General features: G+C 38.9%; 1 protein-coding gene across 3 annotated transcripts in view; it reads left to right on the forward strand.

Moving 5' to 3' along the window:
• The window catches only part of QSOX2 (quiescin sulfhydryl oxidase 2), a 34,338-nt gene that overhangs the window by 8,762 nt on the left and 4,475 nt on the right, over positions 1-21,101 (forward strand). For 2 of the 3 annotated variants that reach the window (XM_006269637.4, XM_059715679.1), the window contains exons 2-10: positions 747-847; positions 2,458-2,506; positions 3,630-3,738; positions 4,318-4,408; positions 8,800-8,945; positions 10,011-10,154; positions 11,623-11,752; positions 14,772-14,894; positions 16,920-17,070. In XM_006269637.4, coding sequence (XP_006269699.3) covers positions 747-847; positions 2,458-2,506; positions 3,630-3,738; positions 4,318-4,408; positions 8,800-8,945; positions 10,011-10,154; positions 11,623-11,752; positions 14,772-14,894; positions 16,920-17,070 — 1,044 coding nt within the window. The remainder of the gene's footprint in view (positions 1-746; positions 848-2,457; positions 2,507-3,629; positions 3,739-4,317; positions 4,409-8,799; positions 8,946-10,010; positions 10,155-11,622; positions 11,753-14,771; positions 14,895-16,919; positions 17,071-21,101) is intronic. The other variant, XM_014603814.3, reaches the window with a different exon arrangement.

The raw sequence follows: 21,101 nt of genomic DNA on the forward strand, positions 1-21,101 counted from the left end.
AATATTCTACACAATTTATCATTTTAAACAATTTGCTGGGTTTTTTGATAAAATGCTTCATAAAACTTTAAGCTATACCCCAATTAATCTCCATAATACTGTATTTGCTCAGATATCTTACAGATGCATCCAACATGTGTCTGGACAGCAATTACACTTAGGACTGCTTTCATTAATCAAAATATAAGCTTTGTGGGTTTAATTAAGGATTGTGCATTTTGTAAGTCAGAAAAAATTGCAAGTTCAGCAAAAGGCAGGTCCGTGTTACCATCAACTATGATAGAAGATGCGTCATCCTGTATAATCCTGTCATCGGAAGGCATGGAGATATGTAAACACTATGTTCATCTTATAAAACTGACCTGCAAAATAAATGTAACTTAACTAACTGACTTGCCTGGAATACTTGTTAAAGTCAGGTTGTCCTTTATTTCATCCACCTGGACTGAATACATGCCTTTAGCCTTGATAAGGCGTGTGTGTCACTTTTCAAGTTTCTTTTTCTTCAGATTTAATAGAAATATTTCTCTCCAGTGTACTAAATTAAGTGTTCAACAGTCTTCAAGTTCAGTAGATCCAAATCCTGTTGAGGGTTCAAATGCAGGACCCATGAGACAAACAGGGTGTGATAGTACACTGTTAAGTCTGGGAGTTTTGCTATTGGATTTAAAGGCTTAGAAGCAGTCCCCAAGATTAGATTCCTGATAACTTATGCACCAATATGAAAAGCTGCTCTTTATTTTCAGACTGGGAACCTGCCATTAGAATTGGTGTGCTGGATTGTGGGGAAGAAGACAATTATGAGACTTGTAAAGAATATGGTATTTACTACTACCCAACCTTTAGGGTAAGTGGCACAATAAACCCGATTAGACAACTGATACTCATTCCCGTGTATGAAAAATACTTGTTCAAAGCCTAATGTGTTGTTCTGCGTACTCTAATCTAGGATAGTAAAACCTTCTGCTCATGACTAAAACAGCAAATGTATTCATCGGGAATGTTGTGCGTTGCTGCTTATTTTGTGTTAGACTGTTTTTTTCTTTTGCAGGGAAACCTGAGATGCTGATAAAATGTGCTTTCAGGCTTAGTCAGTAAAATGAAATAGCTGATGCAATCTAGGTTAGTGATTGTCCAAAAACAGTGGATTTGAAAAATTCTGAGAAGAGCCGTGGCAACAGGAAGCAGTATATTATTACAGGCATTTGTCTCCCATTGCTGCAGCACCTGGATGCAATATATTTGTTAATGTCAGGTTTTTTATATACTATACTATATTCAAATGTTAAACAATATTGATAGTTGTGTACGTTTTATCTCCATTTGATGTATGAAAGTAAATCCAGTTATTTGAAGCTGGTAGATCAGGGACAAAGCTGGAATCTAGTAGCTGATTGCACAAGTGTCTGTGTTGAAGCTAGCCTTTTAAATTTTGCATCAGTCCTTTGCCGGCCTCATATCACTCTTCAGTTGGCAGCTCACCTAAGCTGAATTGAAAATGCTTCATTATGTTTGCCAGGAGAATGGAGAAGAGTGTACAAAACAGAAATCTTGCATCTGAAAATGAAAATTCAACTTCTGTTTTTACAATGTTACTGGCATTTCCTACCGTGCAGTCTTCTTTATAATTCATAGGTGAGAGTTAAATGAGTGCATCCAAGCAAAAAAAGTTTGGTATGAGCTGCAGGGGGAAAAGGAGGGTGTTTCACTTTAGAAACTGTTTGCTTTTCTCAGATGCAGCAAACAATAGTTTATTTTTAGGCAGAAATCTGGGCAGGCTAGCATCTTACAGACTAATTCATTCAGAGAAGCATGAGATTTCAGTGGCTACAACTGACTTCATCAGATACTAGAAATTTGATTTTTGAGGCTCAAACCTGATGCATTCCTTACCAAAACAGTTTCAGTTTTTAATATTTTTAAATACACAGCAGCTTTTTGCTGCATTTGTTACTTTGTTACACTATTACTTTTGTTTTTACCACTAGAGGGAGTTCAGGGTGTTCAAGGGAGGAGCACAGTTTTAGCATGTCCAATCATCAATTTAAATCGGCATCTAAGATCCCGAACCTGCCTATGGTCCCAGGGACTTGAGTGGAATGTATGAAAAGTTCATCTTCAAAACGCATCTTCTGCAGAGTCCGTGGGGCGTTTGTTATAAGTTTGTTAAATGACAGAAACATCAGACTAGTAAGAATTTTGATTTAAGGGGCAATTGGTTAGACTCTCTTTTGGTGTAATATTGCCACCTATTACACCCAGACCATTTGTGGATCAGGCTCTCGAGTTGTAGGCTGTGTTTGTGTCAGGTCAGGAACAATGTTTCGTGAATTAAAACTGTAGAAAGCATGCGCTCGGGGTCTAAGTTTTGCCTCTGAACTGAGTTGCCTTGAGATTTACTCTTTTTTTCCTCTTGAGCAATGAATTGTCTTTAAAGGAATACTTTTCTCCCCACAGTACTTCAAAGCCTTTACAAAACAGTTCACAACAGGAGAAAATTATAAAGGTAAGAATATGTCTTTCTAACCAGGCTCAAAAGCATTTATCCTATTATGCAGCAGAGTGTTATACAATAAACAAGAAATTCTTACCCATCAATGAAATTCGTATATCTCTAGGTATATAAAGCTAATTAGCAGAGCTGATGTTGCTCAGGACGTGATGTTAAACTCTCCTGCTCTCTTAAAGTGTTGTATGTCGTTGCCTTATTTTCCACAGCTGGCCACATCAGTCTTTTAAAATAGTATTCTAAAAAATACCAGCATCTTTCAGCAACAATGTGTCCCTGTTGAAACATTAGTCCAACGTGAACTTGGATAGAAATTTGCTGTCTTGTGATTTACCAAGGCTAATTGCTCTAGCCTCCTGACATTCACTGGAGATCCTTGTTCAAGTGCTGACCTAGTGCAACCCATCTTATCTCATGGGTTTGACAGGATCACAGCTTGAGGTGCTATAGCTCCACTGTCTTCAACTGGATTAACATTTAGAAGGCCAGAGGTCAGAAAAGAGACTACCTGTACCCCTTGCCCCTCTTGTTGCATTTGACTGCAGTTGCACCTGTTATTTCTTAGGATTTGATGGATGTCTTATTTATTTTCACTTACAAAAATGTGGAAGGAAGTTGGTTTTTAAGCCTGAGCAGTTCTTAAAAAGTATTTCCGTATACTGCTGACTGTTATTTTACTCAAGCTAATTGCTACGGGGATTGTGCCAGCGTCTTCATTTTTCAATGTGTGCCGTAAACCTGGGTGCCCTGGTTTTGTTACTGAGCATTGTAGAAAAGCTACTCAAACACTTTCCACTGTCAGTATTGTTTAAATATGAACACAGGCCCTGAATGAAGCAAAATGGCACTTCATTGAGGCTGGAACTAGTGAGTCAGATCAGCTTCTTTGAGTTAAACATATTATATTTTGTTTGAGCTCTTGGGGAAACAGTTTGAGCATACTCACAGGGAACCTATTTGCCAAATAAATGACCTTCTCCAAAGAAGTTGTGAACTAAGCCAGACATGGTCACCTAGCTTTTTAGCATGAGTTACAGACCAAGAGAATGAGAAATTGATGTTTTAAGGTGGATTTTTTTCTTTCTTTATTTTGAGTAGTCCTTTTTTCATCTGTTTTTAGCAGGGTCAGATCGTGAGTTGCAAACAGTTCGTCAGATGATGATTGATTTTCTGCAGAACCACTCCCAAGATTCAAGGCCACCTGCTTGCCCCCCACTTGATCCAGTTCCGTAAGGATTTTGTTTTAATAGAAAACACTACACATGTATTTTGCTAATCCAAATAAGGCATAGGGAATGCATCTGAGGATAAAAAATGTTTGGCTATATCTGCCTAACATGCCTAGAGCAGTGATTCTGAACCAGGATGCCACAGCACCCTGGGGTGCCTTGATCTTTTTTCAAGGTTGCCACACATTGTTAGCACTGTTAGTTATGCAGACATGATTCATGTGATAAAACTACAGATTTGAGTAGATGAGGGTTTTTTGGGGTAAATCTAATATCCTTTATTAGATTTCAGATAGGCATCTGTAGCATTAAAAACATTCTGACCTGCTGTGGTCTTTTCGAGTTCTTTGCAACAGATGAATTGGTCTGTTATTTTTCTGTAGTAAAAAAAACCAAACATGTGACAACTAAGAGCTGGCATTTTCTGGGGGGTGCCTTGAGTCTATCAAGGAATATCTTGGGTCTGGAAAGTCTAAAAAAGGTTGAGAACCACTGGTCTAGAGGAGAGAGGTTCTATATTAACGATGATGAGAACATGATGTATATTTTGTGCTAAATGACTTTTTCTTCTCTCAACAGGTCCCATGATATTGCTACTCTTTTTGACAAGAATAATCATCATTATACTGCCATTGTGTTTGAAAGCAATAGCTCCTATGTTGGGCGAGAGGTAATGTGTGACGTGAATTTTATCTAATACTGAAATAGTGCATAATACTCTCAGTGCCTATGGGATTTGGTCAGTGGAATCATTTGCATGAAGGAAGTTGTATGTGTTTACTGGAATGGCCACCTTTGTACACCTTTAGCCAGCTTGTATACCTTATAATGTGACTAAGCCATGTGATACTACAAGATTCATAGATTCATAGATGTTAGGGTCGGAAGGGACCTCAATAGATCATCAAGTCCAACCCCCTGCATAAGCAGGAAAGAGTGCTGGGTCTAAATGACCCCAGCTAGATACTCGTCTAACCTCCTCTTGAAGACCCCCAGGGTAGGGGAGAGCACCACCTCCCTTGGGAGCCCGTTCCAGACCTTGGCCACTCGAACTGTGAAGAAGTTCTTCCTAATGTCCAGTCTAAATCTGCTCTCTGCTAGCTTGTGCCCATTGTTTCTTGTAACCCCCAGGGGCGCCTTGGTGAATAAATCCTCACCAATTCCCTTCTGTGCCCCCGTGATGAACTTATAGGCAGCCACAAGGTCGCCTCTCAACCTTCTCTTGCGGAGGCTGAAAAGGTCCAGTTTCTCTAGTCTCTCAGAATTGTACTTGGTTACAGAGAGGGACATAAAAGTGAAGGAGAAGGAACTATGAAGTCACTATTCTGGCTATTTAGTATCCTGTAATGCTGTAATGACTATTTAGTTTATCCATCTCAGTGTCAGTTGAATACTCTTGACTTTGTAAACTCCCAGGAAAAATATTTTCAGATCACGAATGACTTATTGCTTTGTCATTAGAGAGCATCATTGGTCTTTTTAAAAATTATTTTAGGTTATCTCTTATGACTACGGTATTCAATAGTATTCTATAGTCTACCTCTGGGATTTTCAACCGTTTTGGGTCAGTGTACCCCCGGTGGCCAGACGTGGGGTGGGGGATACCACGCAGCCGGACACAGAGCGGCACCAGCCACCACATGCCAGCTTCCTGCGTCCCCTGCATCTGGCCAGGCACATCAAGCACAGGATGGTGCATGGTGGCACTTTGTCCCCGCCTGCCCGCACATACCCCCTAGGGCCTTCGCAAGTACCTCTGGTTGACAACCTCTGGTCTACCTGATACATTCTCTACAAATAGTCCTTACCATTTAACATGCCAATGGGAAAAAAGGCACTAAATCCAATAAAATATTGTAAATAGGGCAATATATTTCTTAATTTATACTGAGGTATACCAGGGATTTAGGAAACAGCATTGAGGATAATGTATATTGCGTTGTAGTGTCATTGCTCAAATATGATCTTTTTTCAGATATAGTCTGTTGAAATAATGTCTCGGGTCAGCCCAGCCTGCTGCCCTTCTGTAAAGTGGTTCTTGGAATTGGGTCCAATCACACACAGTACCGTGTGCGTGTGATGTGATACCCATCTGTGAAAGAAATAAGTAAGATCCCTTCCAGTGCTGCCTTGTGAATTAGATGAATTCAGAGAAGGGCTAAGTCAATCACAGTCTACTACAGCAGAAAAGAAGCCACAATTAATGGACTAACCAAGGGAATTAGAGTGCAGTTCTCGGGGCAAGAGTTTTTGCGGACAAAGTTGAAAGGACTTCGAGGTTTCGAATGGCTTTGGTGTGAGGGAGATAATGCGAGTGCTAAATATGCCATACAGGATTGACTTCATGTGAAGAAGTGCTGGTCTAAGGGTATGGACATAGAACCAACTTACCCCACGGTAAGTGGAGCTAAACTAGTGACCTTCATATAAGAGCATGCCCATGGGCAGTTATTGGGTAGTAAAGCCTTATTCCATTTTACACCATAGTAAATCAGGTGTATGTCTATACTGTATGTTGCATCTGGATTTCACTTATACATGCCGTTGTACCTGTCTTAATGACACTGTCTTTTTGCCATTGCTATAATGCACACTTCATAGGAAAGAATTCCTCTTGTTTGACTGGAGTTATTGAGGATGTAGAGAATTAATTTTGATATACAGTATTTAATTTGGCATCCTATCATGCTGTAATGTGCTGTTGTTCACCTAAACAACTTGTTTTTTTACTACTGAGCTGGCCCAGTGTTACAGCTGGAGCATGCTAGTTGCCAACAGTGAAAACCAGGTTCGGGAGCAGACTGCTTCCCAGGCAGAAGTTCCCTGGAGCCTGTGGTGTTCAAATTAACATGGTAGCTTGAGAGAGAGGGTGGGAAGAAGGGAAGGGAGGCTTAAAACCTATGTTTTCATGGCTCTGGCTGAACCAGAGGAAACATGCTTGACAACTGGGGAGTATGCAAGACATAGAGATATTATAGTAAAAGGTGCTAAGTTAAGTGTGGGAGAAAGAAAGTGTAAAAGATGTAAAAAGGAATTGAGGCTACAAGTGAACTAATGAAGAGCTTTAGGAGGATGGAAGAGGAAGATAACTTTAAACAGTAGCATCTTAAAGGGTTGTAGTATGGAGAAAAGTGAGAGAGATTATGGGCAATATTTTGACCACTAGGCCATTACATTTGGAGGCCCAGCTTTGGCAGTTATTACGTGTAAAGCTGAAGTCACTGTAGATGTGCAAGTTCTTGACTGTTTCCACAGTTTATGGACTTCAACATCTAAGTGCTCTGAACTGTAGGGTCAAAAAATGTCTCCAGTTATATATGCTCAGCAAAATGATTCAGTGCTTGAAAACTTGCATATGTGTATCTAGGGCTGAATCCAGGGTGGGTATAGTGGTGTAGGTACACCCCCCCCCCTTTGATTCCAATTACCTGGCCATGGCAGCAGCATCTCTATCTAGGTGGCAGTGAGGGAGTCAATTGACTTCATGGCTCATTATAATCTACCTGATTCCTTCCACGCTCTTCTTCTTTCCTCAGGTATTAATGACCCTCTCTCTTTTTTAATATTTTTGATGTTCCACTAATTACATTATCTTTTCTTCTGCTGTTCTTCTGCCTGCTAGTGTCTCCTGATAATGGAGCTCTTATTTCACAGCCCTCTAGACCGTTTTAACTCTAGCTAGAAGTATTAATTCAAGTAAACATTAACTCAGGAATGGAAATATCTGTCAAGATGCTCAAGAAGGCTAGATTACCTGTGTGAATCTGAAAGAGAAATGCACATTTAATTCTAATGACAGGAGTACTAATGTAACAATATCTTTTGATTATTTTGCCTAGTTTGTTGCATTTGTATATATAATAGTCAATATAGCAAATTAATGTATATTCCACCGAAGTTATATTTGTTTTTTCTTCTAAAGCTGAATAGCATAGCCCTAGGCTCCTAGCTAGCATATCAGTTAAACTTCTAGGTTTTTTTTAAGTGACAAAAAATATATATTGTGTTACATGTAATAATGCACCACACTATCTGCAACCCTGCCCCTTTTCAAAATCCTAGATCTACTGAGGAGTGTGTCATTCTGTTCTCAGTGTTAACATGACTAAACAAGGAGCAATGGTCTCAAGTTGCAGCAAGGAAGGTTTAAGCTGAATGTTAGGAAAAATTGTCTGGCTAGGAAGGTGCTGAAGCACTGGAACAGGTTATCTAGAGAGGTGGTGGAGTCTCCACCACATTATCTGGGATGATGTAGTTGGGGCTGGTCCTGCTTGGAGCAGGGGGTTGGACTAAATGTGACCTCCTGGGGTCCCTTCCCACCCTCCTTGTCTATGATTCTGTGATTCACTACACACTCATTGGGATTTGTGAAGAAATATCCTCTGGGCTGCTTGGAGGCTTCCTGAGGCTATTTCATCAGTCTTTCTGATGAAGTCTTAAGGTACACGAGACCTAAAAGGGGAAAATACCAAGGTGAAGCAAGGAAAAAACAAACCGATCAGAAGACGAGAGAAAATAATTCTGAGAGTAAAATAAAATTCTTCTTTAACAAGGATTATTGGTGTCCAGGGAATACTAAGGAATATATATCTTTGGTGAATATTAAGGTGGTTCTGTCTACAGTGTAATTTATTTAGAAGGATATGGCAGTCTGCATGCTTGCCTTTCCTACAAGGATTAGATCAGTGATTCTCAATTGGGGTGCTGCAGCACCCTGGGGTGCCTGGAGATCATTTCAAGGGTGCTGCAGGGTGCCACACGATGTTAGCACCATGTTAGGCATGCAAACATGATTCACAAGGTAAACCCAGAGATTTCAAAGGCAATCTATAGTGTCCAAAACATTCTGATCTGCTGTGGTCTTGGAGTTCTTTGCAACAGAAGAATCGCTCTATTAATTTTCTGTTGTCAAAAATGAGTGAAAGCTAGGAACTAGCCTTTTCTGGGGGCGGAGGGAGGGGAGGGGCTTGAATCCACTGTGTCTTAAAAGGTTGAGAACCATGGGATTAGATATTTCTTGGACAGTGTATAACTTGTTATGCTTATCTTTTCATTACCCAGGTGATCTTGGACTTGATTCAGTATGAAAACATTGTGGTGAAGAGAGCACTGAATTCTGATAAGGCTTTCCTGGAGAAACTTGGTATTACCTCAATCCCTTCATGTTACTTGATCTATCCAAATGGGTCCCATGGATTAATTAACATGTAAGTACTAATCTATCTGTAAGGAATTTGTGCAGTACTTTAATGGGTTCAGTTAATACCTTACTTTGTATGAAAAGAAACTTACTTTTACTCAGGTTTTATTTTTTGTGCATTTCTATAATGACATTTTATACCTTGTATATGTTCAGTCTATTTTCCTGATTGGAATTAAATGTTCAGACTCCTCTAGTGTAGACAGACTGCCTGACTTCCTCCAGCAAAAATCTGAAATCTTTTCTGAATTGAGTACTAAAAGAATAATGTTCATATTTAATAACCTGTCACTTTTTATACGCATGACACTCTGGTGGAGTTTGATAGCACATAGACCGGTTATTCTGAACCAGAGTGTTACGAGATCCTTTTCAGGGTGCCATCGTGCACCACTCAGCATTATCACTGCTACATGTGCAAACACCTCAATATGATTTACAGGATAAATGCAGAAATTGTAAATAGAAATCCATTCTGACCTGTTGTGATCTTTCTGAGTTCTTTGCAACAGAAGAATTGCTCTTATTATTTTTCTATAATAAAAAAAATGAGTGAAAGCTCTAAGAGTTGGCATTTCCCAAGGGGAGCCTGGAGTCTAGCAAGGAGCGTCTGGGGTCTGGAAAGGTTGAAAACCACTGACAAAGACATTAGCTAAATGTATAGAAATTAAATTGCTGAAACTGGAGATGTCACTGATATTATGGTCCTCAGGGGGAAATAGCTTGGGACAAATCTGAAACAAAAATATTGCATCACATTATATAGGTGTTGATTGGGACTCCTGTCCCAAGGAAATGCTGCCTGAATAAGGTGTAAAACATGGCCTGAAGTTTTTATGAAAATGGAATTAGTTTGGCTGGTATTCAGTCACTGGTCCTACGCATATGTGATCATTCTTATAACATCTTTACATTGCACCTTGCAAAAACAACATGGTAAGCTTTACCAGATTTGTAGAACAAAGATTAAAGAGAACCTTTTTTTTCTTGTTTCATAGATATGTTTAGCTCTTCCTGTCAGTCATTTAACTTGACGTTCTTTTTAACTCTCTTATTGTCCTTTCACATACAGTTTGAAGCCTCTTCGGTCTTTCTTTTCTTCCTATTTAAAGTCACTGCCTGGTGTGAGAAGAAAACTGCTTTCACAACTTCCAATACCCATAAAGCAAAATAAAGAGGAGAGCACAGAAATCAAGCAGTGGAAGGAGTTTGACAAGTGAGTGATGCTGTTCAGCCTTAATCTAATGGTTGGTAGTTAAATCCATTGCTCTGTGGGAAGCTATAAAGTGATTAATTTCAATATCTTTAATTATTTATTCACTTCTCTTGCTGTCTTCAAAGGGTAGACCTGGTGTTAAATAACTGACCTGGTGACTGTTTGCAGTGCTGCTGAGTAAACCAGGGATTTGAGTTTAATGTGTGCTTCTCTAGAAGAAAGGTCTCTCCTCGACTATTTGAAGCACTTAAAAATATCAAGGGCTCAGTTTTGTTCCCAATGATGGCGGGAAAAGGATTGAGGATGAAACCAGTATTTGAATTGTTCATTTCCCTAGTTGAAATTTGTTTTCCCCCCAAAAAAATTTATAAATCTATGTTCTAGTTGAGTATTAATAATAATAATTCAAACAATAAGCTTTTGGCAGACCTTGGGAACACAGGGTGCTCTGTATCTGTATATAGAATGGTGAATCAGGGCACTATAGGGAAGTGTTGGGTAAATGCAAATACATTCAAAATCCTTAAGTCACCAGAAAAGATGTTTATCAGACCAAATCCACTAAGGTTTATGTTCACCCTCTTTGACTGTTAGAGAAAAGGATATGAGAGCTTTGCAGTGAGATAATCCTTTACCATCTTTAGCTGGAAAAGATGTAAGGCTGAGTGCTTCCATTTTGTACTTATTTCATTTTTTTATGGTTACTATTTAAGTGTCAGTCCTTTTTTCCAGAACAGATGGCAGATTTCTTGTAAAAGTGTATATAAAAATACTGTGCTTATATTGAATTAGATAATTTTCATAACTGATTCTTGAGCAGTTGTAACTGAACCCTAATTCATCTAGGATCTAGACATTTTTGCAGGTATCTTTCCATTAGTTTGTCTGGGTGCCGGAAGCTGGACTGTTGATGTCTCTTTATTTAAACAACATGAAGTCAACAATTTACTGATAGTTTTTTTTTGCTTTTTTCTCCCCACTCTCCTTGGCATTGCAGCTCGTTGTCAAACAAAGGGCTTTTTTCTCAGAACTCATCGTTCTCTATTTGTGTTTTAACTAGTTCCGGGGGGGAGGGGGGGGGGGTCATCATTTTTGATGCAAGCTGTTTTGTTGCTGACAGGATGTCAGGGTTATAATTTCAGTAGAGGGAGAAGGTGGTCTGGGAAGCAGAAAGTCCTTTATCAAATACAACGTAACTTAGGCTATGGTGCATCATTTATCTAGTCCCAGAACAGAGTAACATAAAATTACTGTTTTAAAGAAGGAAGACATTGAATGTAATGTTCTGTATACCAGGCACCTGTACTAACCACTGTATCTTTCTGCAGAGGAGATACTGCAGTCATTGAAGTAGCAAATGTTGAGGTTTCAACACTACCCACTATATATCAGTTTTACCTGTGTGACTGGTGAGAAAATGAGCAAAAAGAAACCTGCCACTTTTTAACATTATATATGTGTGTTTTAGATCCAAGCTGTACATGGCTGACCTTGAATCCGGATTGCATTACCTGCTCCGGGTAGAGCTTGCCACTCACAAGATGCTTGAGGGAGCCGAGCTAAAAACCTTCAAGGATTTTGTTACAGTCATTGCCAAGGTATACGCTTCTGCTCTTCAATTAGGTTTGTAAGAGTAAAGTGAATCCAATGTAAAATTTACTGTGTGACTTAAGCCTCTGAAAGCGTCTCTCGAAACACCTTTAAATGTGCATGTTTTGCATCATCCTCATACGTGATATTTTATTTCTGCGGATGTTGTTTTTGAAGGGTTGTTGGGGCTAATACCTATAGGATTAAAATGCTTTTTAATGTCCTGTTGCAAGGCTTAAAATAAATTAGGCAGTATTATTCACCCAGGCATACTAGAGAGGCCTAATTGTGGGGAGGAGGGGAAGACTTAATTGGTTTTTCAAAAAAGGTTGTAACTAGGCATGGCCTTTTTCCTTTTTTTCATTCTTGATTTTTTATTTTTTTATTTTTTGGAACCGTATTGTTCTACCTGTGTAACTACATACACTGTTAAAAATCAGGTTGGATTTCCAAAATCTTAATTGAAGTCAGAGCTGGTGAGCACCATATATCAAACTCCAAGCAGCACATGAGGTTAGTGTGGTGCTTTCTTTTGGTCTTGCCAGTCCTAAATTTTAGATATTAAAATGGGTGTTACGTAAAGAAAATTGAACTTGGAGAAATTCTCATGTTTAACCTTGTAAAGCAACTCCAGTTAAACATGACTTAACGTGTCTACAAATTTCATTATCAGTCATTTAACAGCGCGTGTTTATTTGTAAACAAAGCAAACTGATGGCCGGGGGAAGGGATAATAAAGGTTATATAACTTTTCCAAGTATCTGGATTTATGTGAAAAATCAGTCACTTTCTTTTCCCCTATGACTAGCAGAGGTCAGAAATCTCTAGCTGGCCTCATTTCCTTTAAGAAAATGTAGTGCTAATCTGTCCATCATATTATCCCTAAAACACCCTCTGTTCTCCCTGATGGATCCTGGCCAACTAATGTAATTTGCTGTCCTTGCTATTAGAGCATAAATGGGAATGGCTTCTTTTAGTGGCATTCTCTTCTCTCTCATCCAGTTCCTGCAACGGCAATGGAAGTTGAACACTTGGGAAGAATATCTCTTCAAATAAGTCACCTTTTATTCCAGTTTTGATTTCTTAGTCATAGGGTACTTCATACCCTAAAACTTCAGAAATTGAATGAACAACACAGATACCTTAATTTTATTGGATTCAGATTTGAGGCTTTGTTCTTTACAACTTCGATCCTTTTTAAAAACTAGACAGTTGATTAACAATCTTAGAGCCCCAGTTTTGGGGCTTGTACACACGCTTCTTGGTAAAGAAGAGGATATACAATGTTGATAACTCAGAGCTCTGTGCTTTAGATCCCTGCTTGGGGATTTTCACTGTCATAGGATTAGCTTGTTGGCTATTAGAGGAGTTTGCAGCAGCCTGTTTTTCGAATCCTTCATAAGAGGGATGCCTACCTTAGATCCCCAAAGACTAGGAGTGCTGCTCAAATAGGGTCCATGTGTAACATGCTTCTTTCGGTCTTGTAACATTTGCACTAGTCGGCCTCTGAGCGGCTGTTACAACTTACGGGAAGTGCACCAGTATAATGATTGTGTACATTATCAGTGTTTCAGCTGTACAGAGTTTTATTATTGGTTACGTTACGACAGTGTTCTTGAATCCCCGTCAAAACTTAGGGCCCGTTGTGCAAGGTGATGTACAGACAAATAGTTCCTGCTCAAGAGTTGCTTGATCAGTTAATTAAAGGAGACTTGGAGAAGGGGAAAAAAATCATAACATTAAACACACACCAGACTTTGAACCAAGCACCTGGAAAGAAGTGGTTATCTACCAAGATGTATTGTATAAATAATTGGATAGCTACTGTAGAACGAGCTAGCATTTCTTTAGCATTTTGTGTTTATAAAAGTTCTTCACGTGTTTTCTGATATAGCTGACAGAGGGGCCGCTTCCTTGACTGCTGGAAGTGCTGCCACTTCGTGAAAGGAACTGTGTAACAGTACAGATCATCTTTGCACAAGAGTTTAGGATAAAGAGGAATTAACCTTACATAAAATTAAACCATATGAAGCATTTAATATGGAAAGTGCAGTTACCCAAATCCAAGTCTGATAGGACTAGTTGCTTTCTTCCCAAGAAACAAAAGAATAGTTCTGTAGAAAGACTTCAGTCTTTACAACCTCTTCTGTCTGTGTAACCACTGCTGCAGCTTTAAACAGGGAGTTGCATTTACTCGTAAATATGCCTTTGATCTTCTCTCTAAAATAGCTGTGACATTGAAGGAAGCCGTGTATTGTCTGCTTTTTTCTCCCACTATATATTTTTTTTAATATGAAAGGTAGAAATCTGTGTAGGAAAATGTATTGGCCTTCAGAGATCCTTCTGAAACTAGAAACATAAGTAAAGTGGAGTTGGGTTAGGTCAAAAGTTTGATGAGAGATTTCCATAGCAAGGCAAGATACTGTAGTAGGTCTTGTGATGTTTTCCTCCATTCCGTTATTATTAAGGACTGATGTCGTTTAGGGCGGGTAAAACTGCCCTGGTTTCACTTTAATTTACCATGGGGAATGAGCAGGTAACTAACCCGTTGCTGTATGTTTGCTGGTTTGCTTTAGGCCCCCATCCTCTGTTAAAAATACGATCATGTGTCTGTATCAGAAGGTCCCAAACTCTAACGATCATTAGAAGTCCTATAAAGGCACCTGTCAAAATTGCATCTTGAATCATCTGTCAAGTTACCTTCCCCCTCCGTTTGGATACAAAAATCTTCAGTCCTCATTTATTATATAGTATTGCTGCATACTGTAAAAAAACCAGGTGCATTTCATTGGTGAGCAATATGTGCATACAGCCCATTATTAACATTTTTGACAGATGCCTAATTAACACAACATGGCTCGTTGTTGAAAAATATAACTAGTGATTGATTTGTATCTAACAAAAGTCCGATGTGCCAGGTTTAACGGAAGCTTTTACAGAGGTAAAAGCTCATTTAGAAAATATCAAATGGTTTCACTGCTAATGAGATGAGAGCTTTCAAATGTCAATGTTTTCTTATTTTCTCAGCTGTTTCCTGGCCGTCAGCCTGTGGTGAAGTTGCTGGAGACTTTGCAAGAGTGGCTGGTGAGCCTTCCATTAGACAAAATCCCTTATGATGCTATCCTAGATCTGGTCAACAATAAAATGCGGGTAAGCTGTTACTAGTTTCCAGCATAAAATACAGCATTAGTAAAGGATAAGGTTCTTTATAAATCCAAGACATCGCTTACTGACGCTGCCCTCAGTCATAATGGAGTTATAAGAAGGTTAACGTGAAAATAAAGTGAAATTGTTAAGCAGAAAAAAAATCCACATGGAGGAACTTAACTGAGTGAAATGACAAACACTGCGGGAGAGGAGAATCCTGTATCTGTTCTGAGTGAACAGTCACTTATATTGTCTGTTTTCCACTTGCTACCCTCAATATTATAGTCAGAAATTAAAAACACCGTATGCACATGCATGCGTCCGTAAGTGTGCACACACACATACACACATACTGTGTTTTGAACATCACGTCTCTGACTAAATCTGGCTGGATGAGACTCTCTGCAGAGCCATATTCATTTTACACCGAGTCAGTTACTCTGCTTTCTTGTCTCCTATGGACTGGATTTGCAAGACATTGAATTGAACCAGTTATCCTACTGTCACAATTCTCCAGCTGTTCAAAGCATGAAAGATGGCACATTTAGCTCTGGAGATGTGACACATCTCTGCAGATTTTTCAAGTCCTAACCTAGAACAGACGTGTCAAACTCAGATGGACAGTTCACAGTCAGCAAAGTGCTGTCAGTGGTCACCGGCGAACTACAGGGGTTGAGATGTCATTTTCTTCCTCCCAAGTGGTGAGTCTTGTGCAGTTCTTGAAAATGTGTCTAGGTTGTCCACTCCCCAGAATAAAATTAATAAATATCAAACCTTCCGCTGGGTTTCAGGTTGGTTACCTTCTTGCTGAAGTTGTGGTCATCCCATACAAGCAAATTTTTGTAAGGTAGAGGCTGGAGTTAGTTTTTAAAATGGAGTTTTTTATCAGGAGAAGAAATCTCATGGTAAGCCAGCAGAAGCATATTCTTTGGGTGTAACTGCTGATGCTGTTTTTATATGACCAAGAAAAAAATAACATATGAACCAGTTATTTACTGTTACTATAGTAATGTAATGCTGTTCTTACTAAATGTAGCTCTTCTGATTGTGTTCAGTAACATTTTGGCTCAATCTGAGTTTATGAATGAATAAATTAAAGTTTTGCTTTTGTAGTGTTAGCGTATTAAAATGCTTAATGTTTTCCAGCACACTAATTTATAGTGTTTGCAAGGTAGTGATGTTCACCTCCTAGTATGTTTGTGGCCTGAGCTAATATATGCCCAAGGAGGAGGAGTATAATTGTACATCCGAACCGCCCAAACTTGAGTTTAAGAGCCCCTAAAGTTAAAGTTAAATTTCCCATAATCAGAAATATAATATTATTCAGTGAAGAGAGAGAGGGGCTTAATACTGTCTTAGCTAGATCATCTCTATTTTAAATTAGGATCATCTAGTACTTATGTCAGCCAGAGTTTGATATAGGAGATTGCTGAATGTATGCAAAGCACTCGATACCCTTTCATTTCAGTGAATATTTAAAGCCTGCAACACCTTGCAGATTTGGCCTTCATGGTCTGAACAGTGTTTCACTAAGCCTCTTTTTTGCTTTGGGAAAGTAAGATGGGGAAAATACTAAAATGGTAATGAGCACAATAATACAGTAATAATCACCTAGAGGCAGTGCAGCCCCAGCTTGAAGCGTGAGCGTTGTACAGACTGCCTTGTACGTGTTTGGCTCTGTATACAGTCCGTGCCACCTACCACCATTCACCATTGAAATCAGCAGGTAAACGCAACAAGAGGAACATGCATGCCAAACACGTCATGTACTAGAATGGGGTGGGCAACCTCAGCACTTGAGGCACAGGCAGCCTCTGCCCATCAGGCAGGGAGCAGAAAGCAGAGGAAGGGCATCGGAGGGGCATTCAGGGAGGGCACAGGCTTAATTTATGGCCTGCCTGTCAACAAAGGTTGGCCCCCGCTGCACACACTTGTAATGGTCGGCTGTGAAATGTCATTTTAAAGAATCAGTATCGAGGAACATTGCTCCCAGAATTGGACTTATTTTAAAGTGTGCATTCTTTTCAGATATCTGGAATATTTCTCACTAACCACGTCCAGTGGGTTGGCTGTCAGGGCAGCAGACCAGAGCTAAGAGGTTATACTTGCTCCCTCTGGAAGCTGTTCCATACCTTAACCGTTCAAGCTGCCGTTCGACCAAAAGCTTTAATCAACACAGGTAAGCAGCAGCTCTGCACAAGAGCCAAGGGAGCAAAGGCCATCCTAGCCAGCTCTATATTGGCTAGTACAAGGTGGACTGGATTCGATTCCGGTCACATCTGGACATGCAGGTAAACGAACGAGAGACACTCGAGTTTCTTGGAGGAGTTTCAAGGCTCAATTTTTTTAGTTGTGGACCAGCAGAGATCAGGACACGTCTTCATTGCTTTGACCTTTGTGGCAACAGGCTCCAAAACAAACGGTATCAGTGCCTCCTTACCTAAAAGAGTGGTTAAGTTGCCTGACCTTGAAGATGGGAGTAGTATAACACAAAAAATGAGGGAGCCTCGCTGAAACTCTGAACTGCCCTTCCTCAGAGTAGAGAAACACTTCTGCTTATTGTTCAAGGTTACATCTCACCTTATTCTTTGAAAAAAGTTAATTGGCAGTACACCTAAACCGGCTACGGAGTAAAATCATTTCTCATTTTATAAATACTAAAAGTTAAGACAATTATTACAGTTCTGTTTTTATGTGTGTCCCTTGGTTATTCTCAGACCATCTTTCTGGCTTAGTTGCACACAAACCAAAGAATGATGGTTCATCCTTTACTTTCTCAGCATTTTATGATACAGGGTTGTGAATGTTTTGGTATAGATTCATAACGAATAAGCAAATAGCAATTATTAGACAGGCATATTCTTTCCATCGTGTTTGGAAAACAAGTAATGATGCAAAGCACGTTTCTAAACCATTTTGTACTGGATGCAATAGCACTTCGTCTTTTCTTGGTTTTAGCTCTAGGGGGGAAAAAACCCAGCAAAATGTTCTGTAAGTGCCTTTGAATGCAAGAGTTCCACAGGCTTATAACAAATTGATAAATTATGACATACCTTTAAAACAGTCCCTTTGGGAACAGGGCAAAAATAAACTGATAATACTATCCCCATAAAATTCAATTAAGGCAATTTGCTTTCCTTAATTATGGCCCAAAGTGCTTTTTATGCTGCAGATCCCAATGATTTCCATCCATCAGGAAGGGGCTGTTCGGTCATTTAAGAATTTAGGGAATTGTAACTTTTGGAGATAAACTGGTTGGAGCGAGACTTGCATGGAACAAATTGGAAAATGTAGGTGCTCCGGCCTTGATTGCACAAAACTTTTGTAGGGTAATTGTGTGTCCAGATTGGTATCAAAGCCACAATAACACTTTCCAGCTGCTGTCCATAAAACGCAAGGTAAAGCTTGTCTCAATTATAGGTATTAATTATTGGTGCAGTATTTTTGAAGGCTCAGTTCATGTTAACAAACTCTCTTAAATGGACTCCACCTACAAATTGGGTAGACTAGCTCATTCAGCATCCCTCTGCCTTGTGTGCCTCTCTCATTTCAGGAAGCCAGGTTGAATCTCCTTTGTTAGTGCCACATTAGATCTGGTGATGTGCATACTTTCCTATTAGGCAATGCATTATGGCTCTGCATTTGACAGATTGTATAAATTATGCCTCCCTGGTGTTCTTCACGCACTCGCTCTATCTGCCACAAAAATCTTGTAATTAGTCAGTGTGACTCCCTTTTTTTTTATCATTCTCCCTTTTTTTTTGTTTTAATTCTCCATACAAAACTGCATCTTAAATTGCTCCCATGTTTCAAATGTGTCATCAAATGAGGCAGAAATTAAATGACACTTTAGAACCCGAAAAATCTTTACCACAGCTAACTACCAATTTAAATCAGGGCAGATATTTGATGATCACTTCTTCCGCCAAAAGAATTGGGTCAGTCTGAGACGGTCGGATTATGTCTTGGGAGGTTTTCCTCTCCTTATTGCTTGTTTAAATCCTATCTACTAAAAAGCATGCTGCGCTCCATAATCCTTCCCCCCACAGGTAGGGTTTTATGATTCTTGTCCACTTTAAAGATTAGGGTTACCCAGAATTGCTGTAGTTGGGGCCGAAAGAGAAAAGGAGGATTACACAGTGATACATGGCAGATGTTAAAAGGAGATCCATCCCGGGGCTGATAAAAGAAAAACAAACAAAATGAGCCATTTTGCAATTGTCTTTTTTTTTTTTTAAAGCAACAATATTTTTCTTGGTAGCTCCTGTTGCGTGCACAATATGACAGGAAAGATGAACCCACTCTAGCTTTCTTAATATATATTTTTGGTGTATGTATTGGCAGATGTTTTGTAACTTTGACCTGTGTAGCCTTTAAGCTTCAGGGTGCACTGGTGTGGGTCCTGTGTTCTTTAATTTGATATTGAGAATGGTATCCAAAAAGTGCTTGTTCTGTAAATACATCAATTTAAAAGGAACCTTCAAAACCTGGACAGTATAGCACTTGTTTTTGAATATGGGATCTTAAGAGTAAATGTATATCATTATATCACTGTGATTTTCTGCTTCTGCGGAGAGGGGCTGAGCTTATCAGCAGGCTAACCTTGTTTGTTTAAAAAAAATGGATATTTTAATCTTTAAAATAACAGTTGCTCAGTAATAGTTGCATTTTGCCTGAAATTCATCTTGGGTTTCTAAAATTATTTTTCAGCATTTCTTTTAATACTGACATTTAATCTGCTTTAATCTCATCTTTTTTATTTATTCATGTCTGTTCAATCACAGATATTGGATGTCTGAGTAGATGGCTTGTCATTTATTACTTCTCTTTGGTTTTAAATAATTTCTTTTTATGTTCCAGAGCCTCGTTCTGCTGTTTTGATATCTAAATTTGTTTTATGAAGACATTTGTGGACATAAACAGTAAATATTTTGCTAGCTAACACAGTTTTGAACAGCTTGTGCTAACAGAACACTTTTCTAATAGGAAATGCAGGGAGGTCATAGGTGCACTATTGAACTATTCTAAAACACAAATACATTTACATGCATTATTGTTAAATAATATTGCAAATAAAGTAGTTTAATACCACCATTAGAAAAGCATATTCAGTTAAATGCTGTGGTCTGGTATTGTAAAGCTTCATTAAACCCAGTCCCAGTATAGTTTCATCTCCTTTCCATGCCAGTAAAAGCAGTTGTTAATAGTAAGTCATGGATCCTCCATCACAAAATATATGAATGTATTATTTCATTTGACAGGTATTTAACATAAATTATTATAAATAGTTTATATATTGCAGTATATTCTGCAAAAAAAAAAAATTAAGTACTAGTCAGACATTTCTATAATACTCTGAACTTCTCAAAGATTTATTGCTGGGAGGTTTTCTGAATTGGGCTCACTAACTGGAATGGGGCTATTGTAACAGCAGGGCAACTGCAGGATAAGGTTTCTCAGTTGCAGAAGTCTCATACATGATAAAATAATGCACCTGTAAGTCCTCAACACCAGGGTGCAAATATTATGACCAGATAGTTATGGTTTCAAATGAAAATAATTTCAGGTATCCCTCTTTTATTTTTATAAGTATAAATGCTACTGTAGCAGAGCTACTGTACTAAATAGTGTATATCGCATATTTGTGTATAAGTGTAGTCAGATTGTAGTACTACTTTATTTCTCAAACCTAAGGAGATTACTAATGAAAGTTGAGAGAGAGATTGGAGTCCTGTGTCAGAGAGCTTTCGGTGCTTGTGCGCTTTTAAGTTTATCCATCCTGTTAGTACACATTGAATATGCAGCATATATACTTGTGTTGGTTTAGGAATTGAGCAAAACATCAAAGCAAGGTCTGCTTCTGGAAAAAAATCCTTGCGCTGTAAAAGAGACTGCAGTTGTCTTCACATGCTTAAACCATGTCAAACCTTTGTTTGCTAAGAGAAATGTTTTATGGTTTGTGTTCAATGTAGCTGCCTATTCCTGTGTATTTGAAAAACACCCTTTGAAATGCAGGATCTGGTGCCCTCGAACATTGATGTCTTAGCTTTGAATATAATACGGCATCCAAGCTAATGGTCGGTGCAACTTTTTACAGTAAATGTATTTTACATACTTGTGCTTACTTTATACTGGCTTGCAAGCTGGTTTTAATGGTATGGATAGCAAATATCCTTAGGCAGTAAGAGTATGCAAGTAAAACTGTTGCAG

The sequence above is a fragment of the Alligator mississippiensis genome, chromosome 12 (assembly GCF_030867095.1).
Source record: "Alligator mississippiensis isolate rAllMis1 chromosome 12, rAllMis1, whole genome shotgun sequence".
Classification (NCBI taxonomy): Eukaryota; Metazoa; Chordata; order Crocodylia; family Alligatoridae; genus Alligator; species Alligator mississippiensis.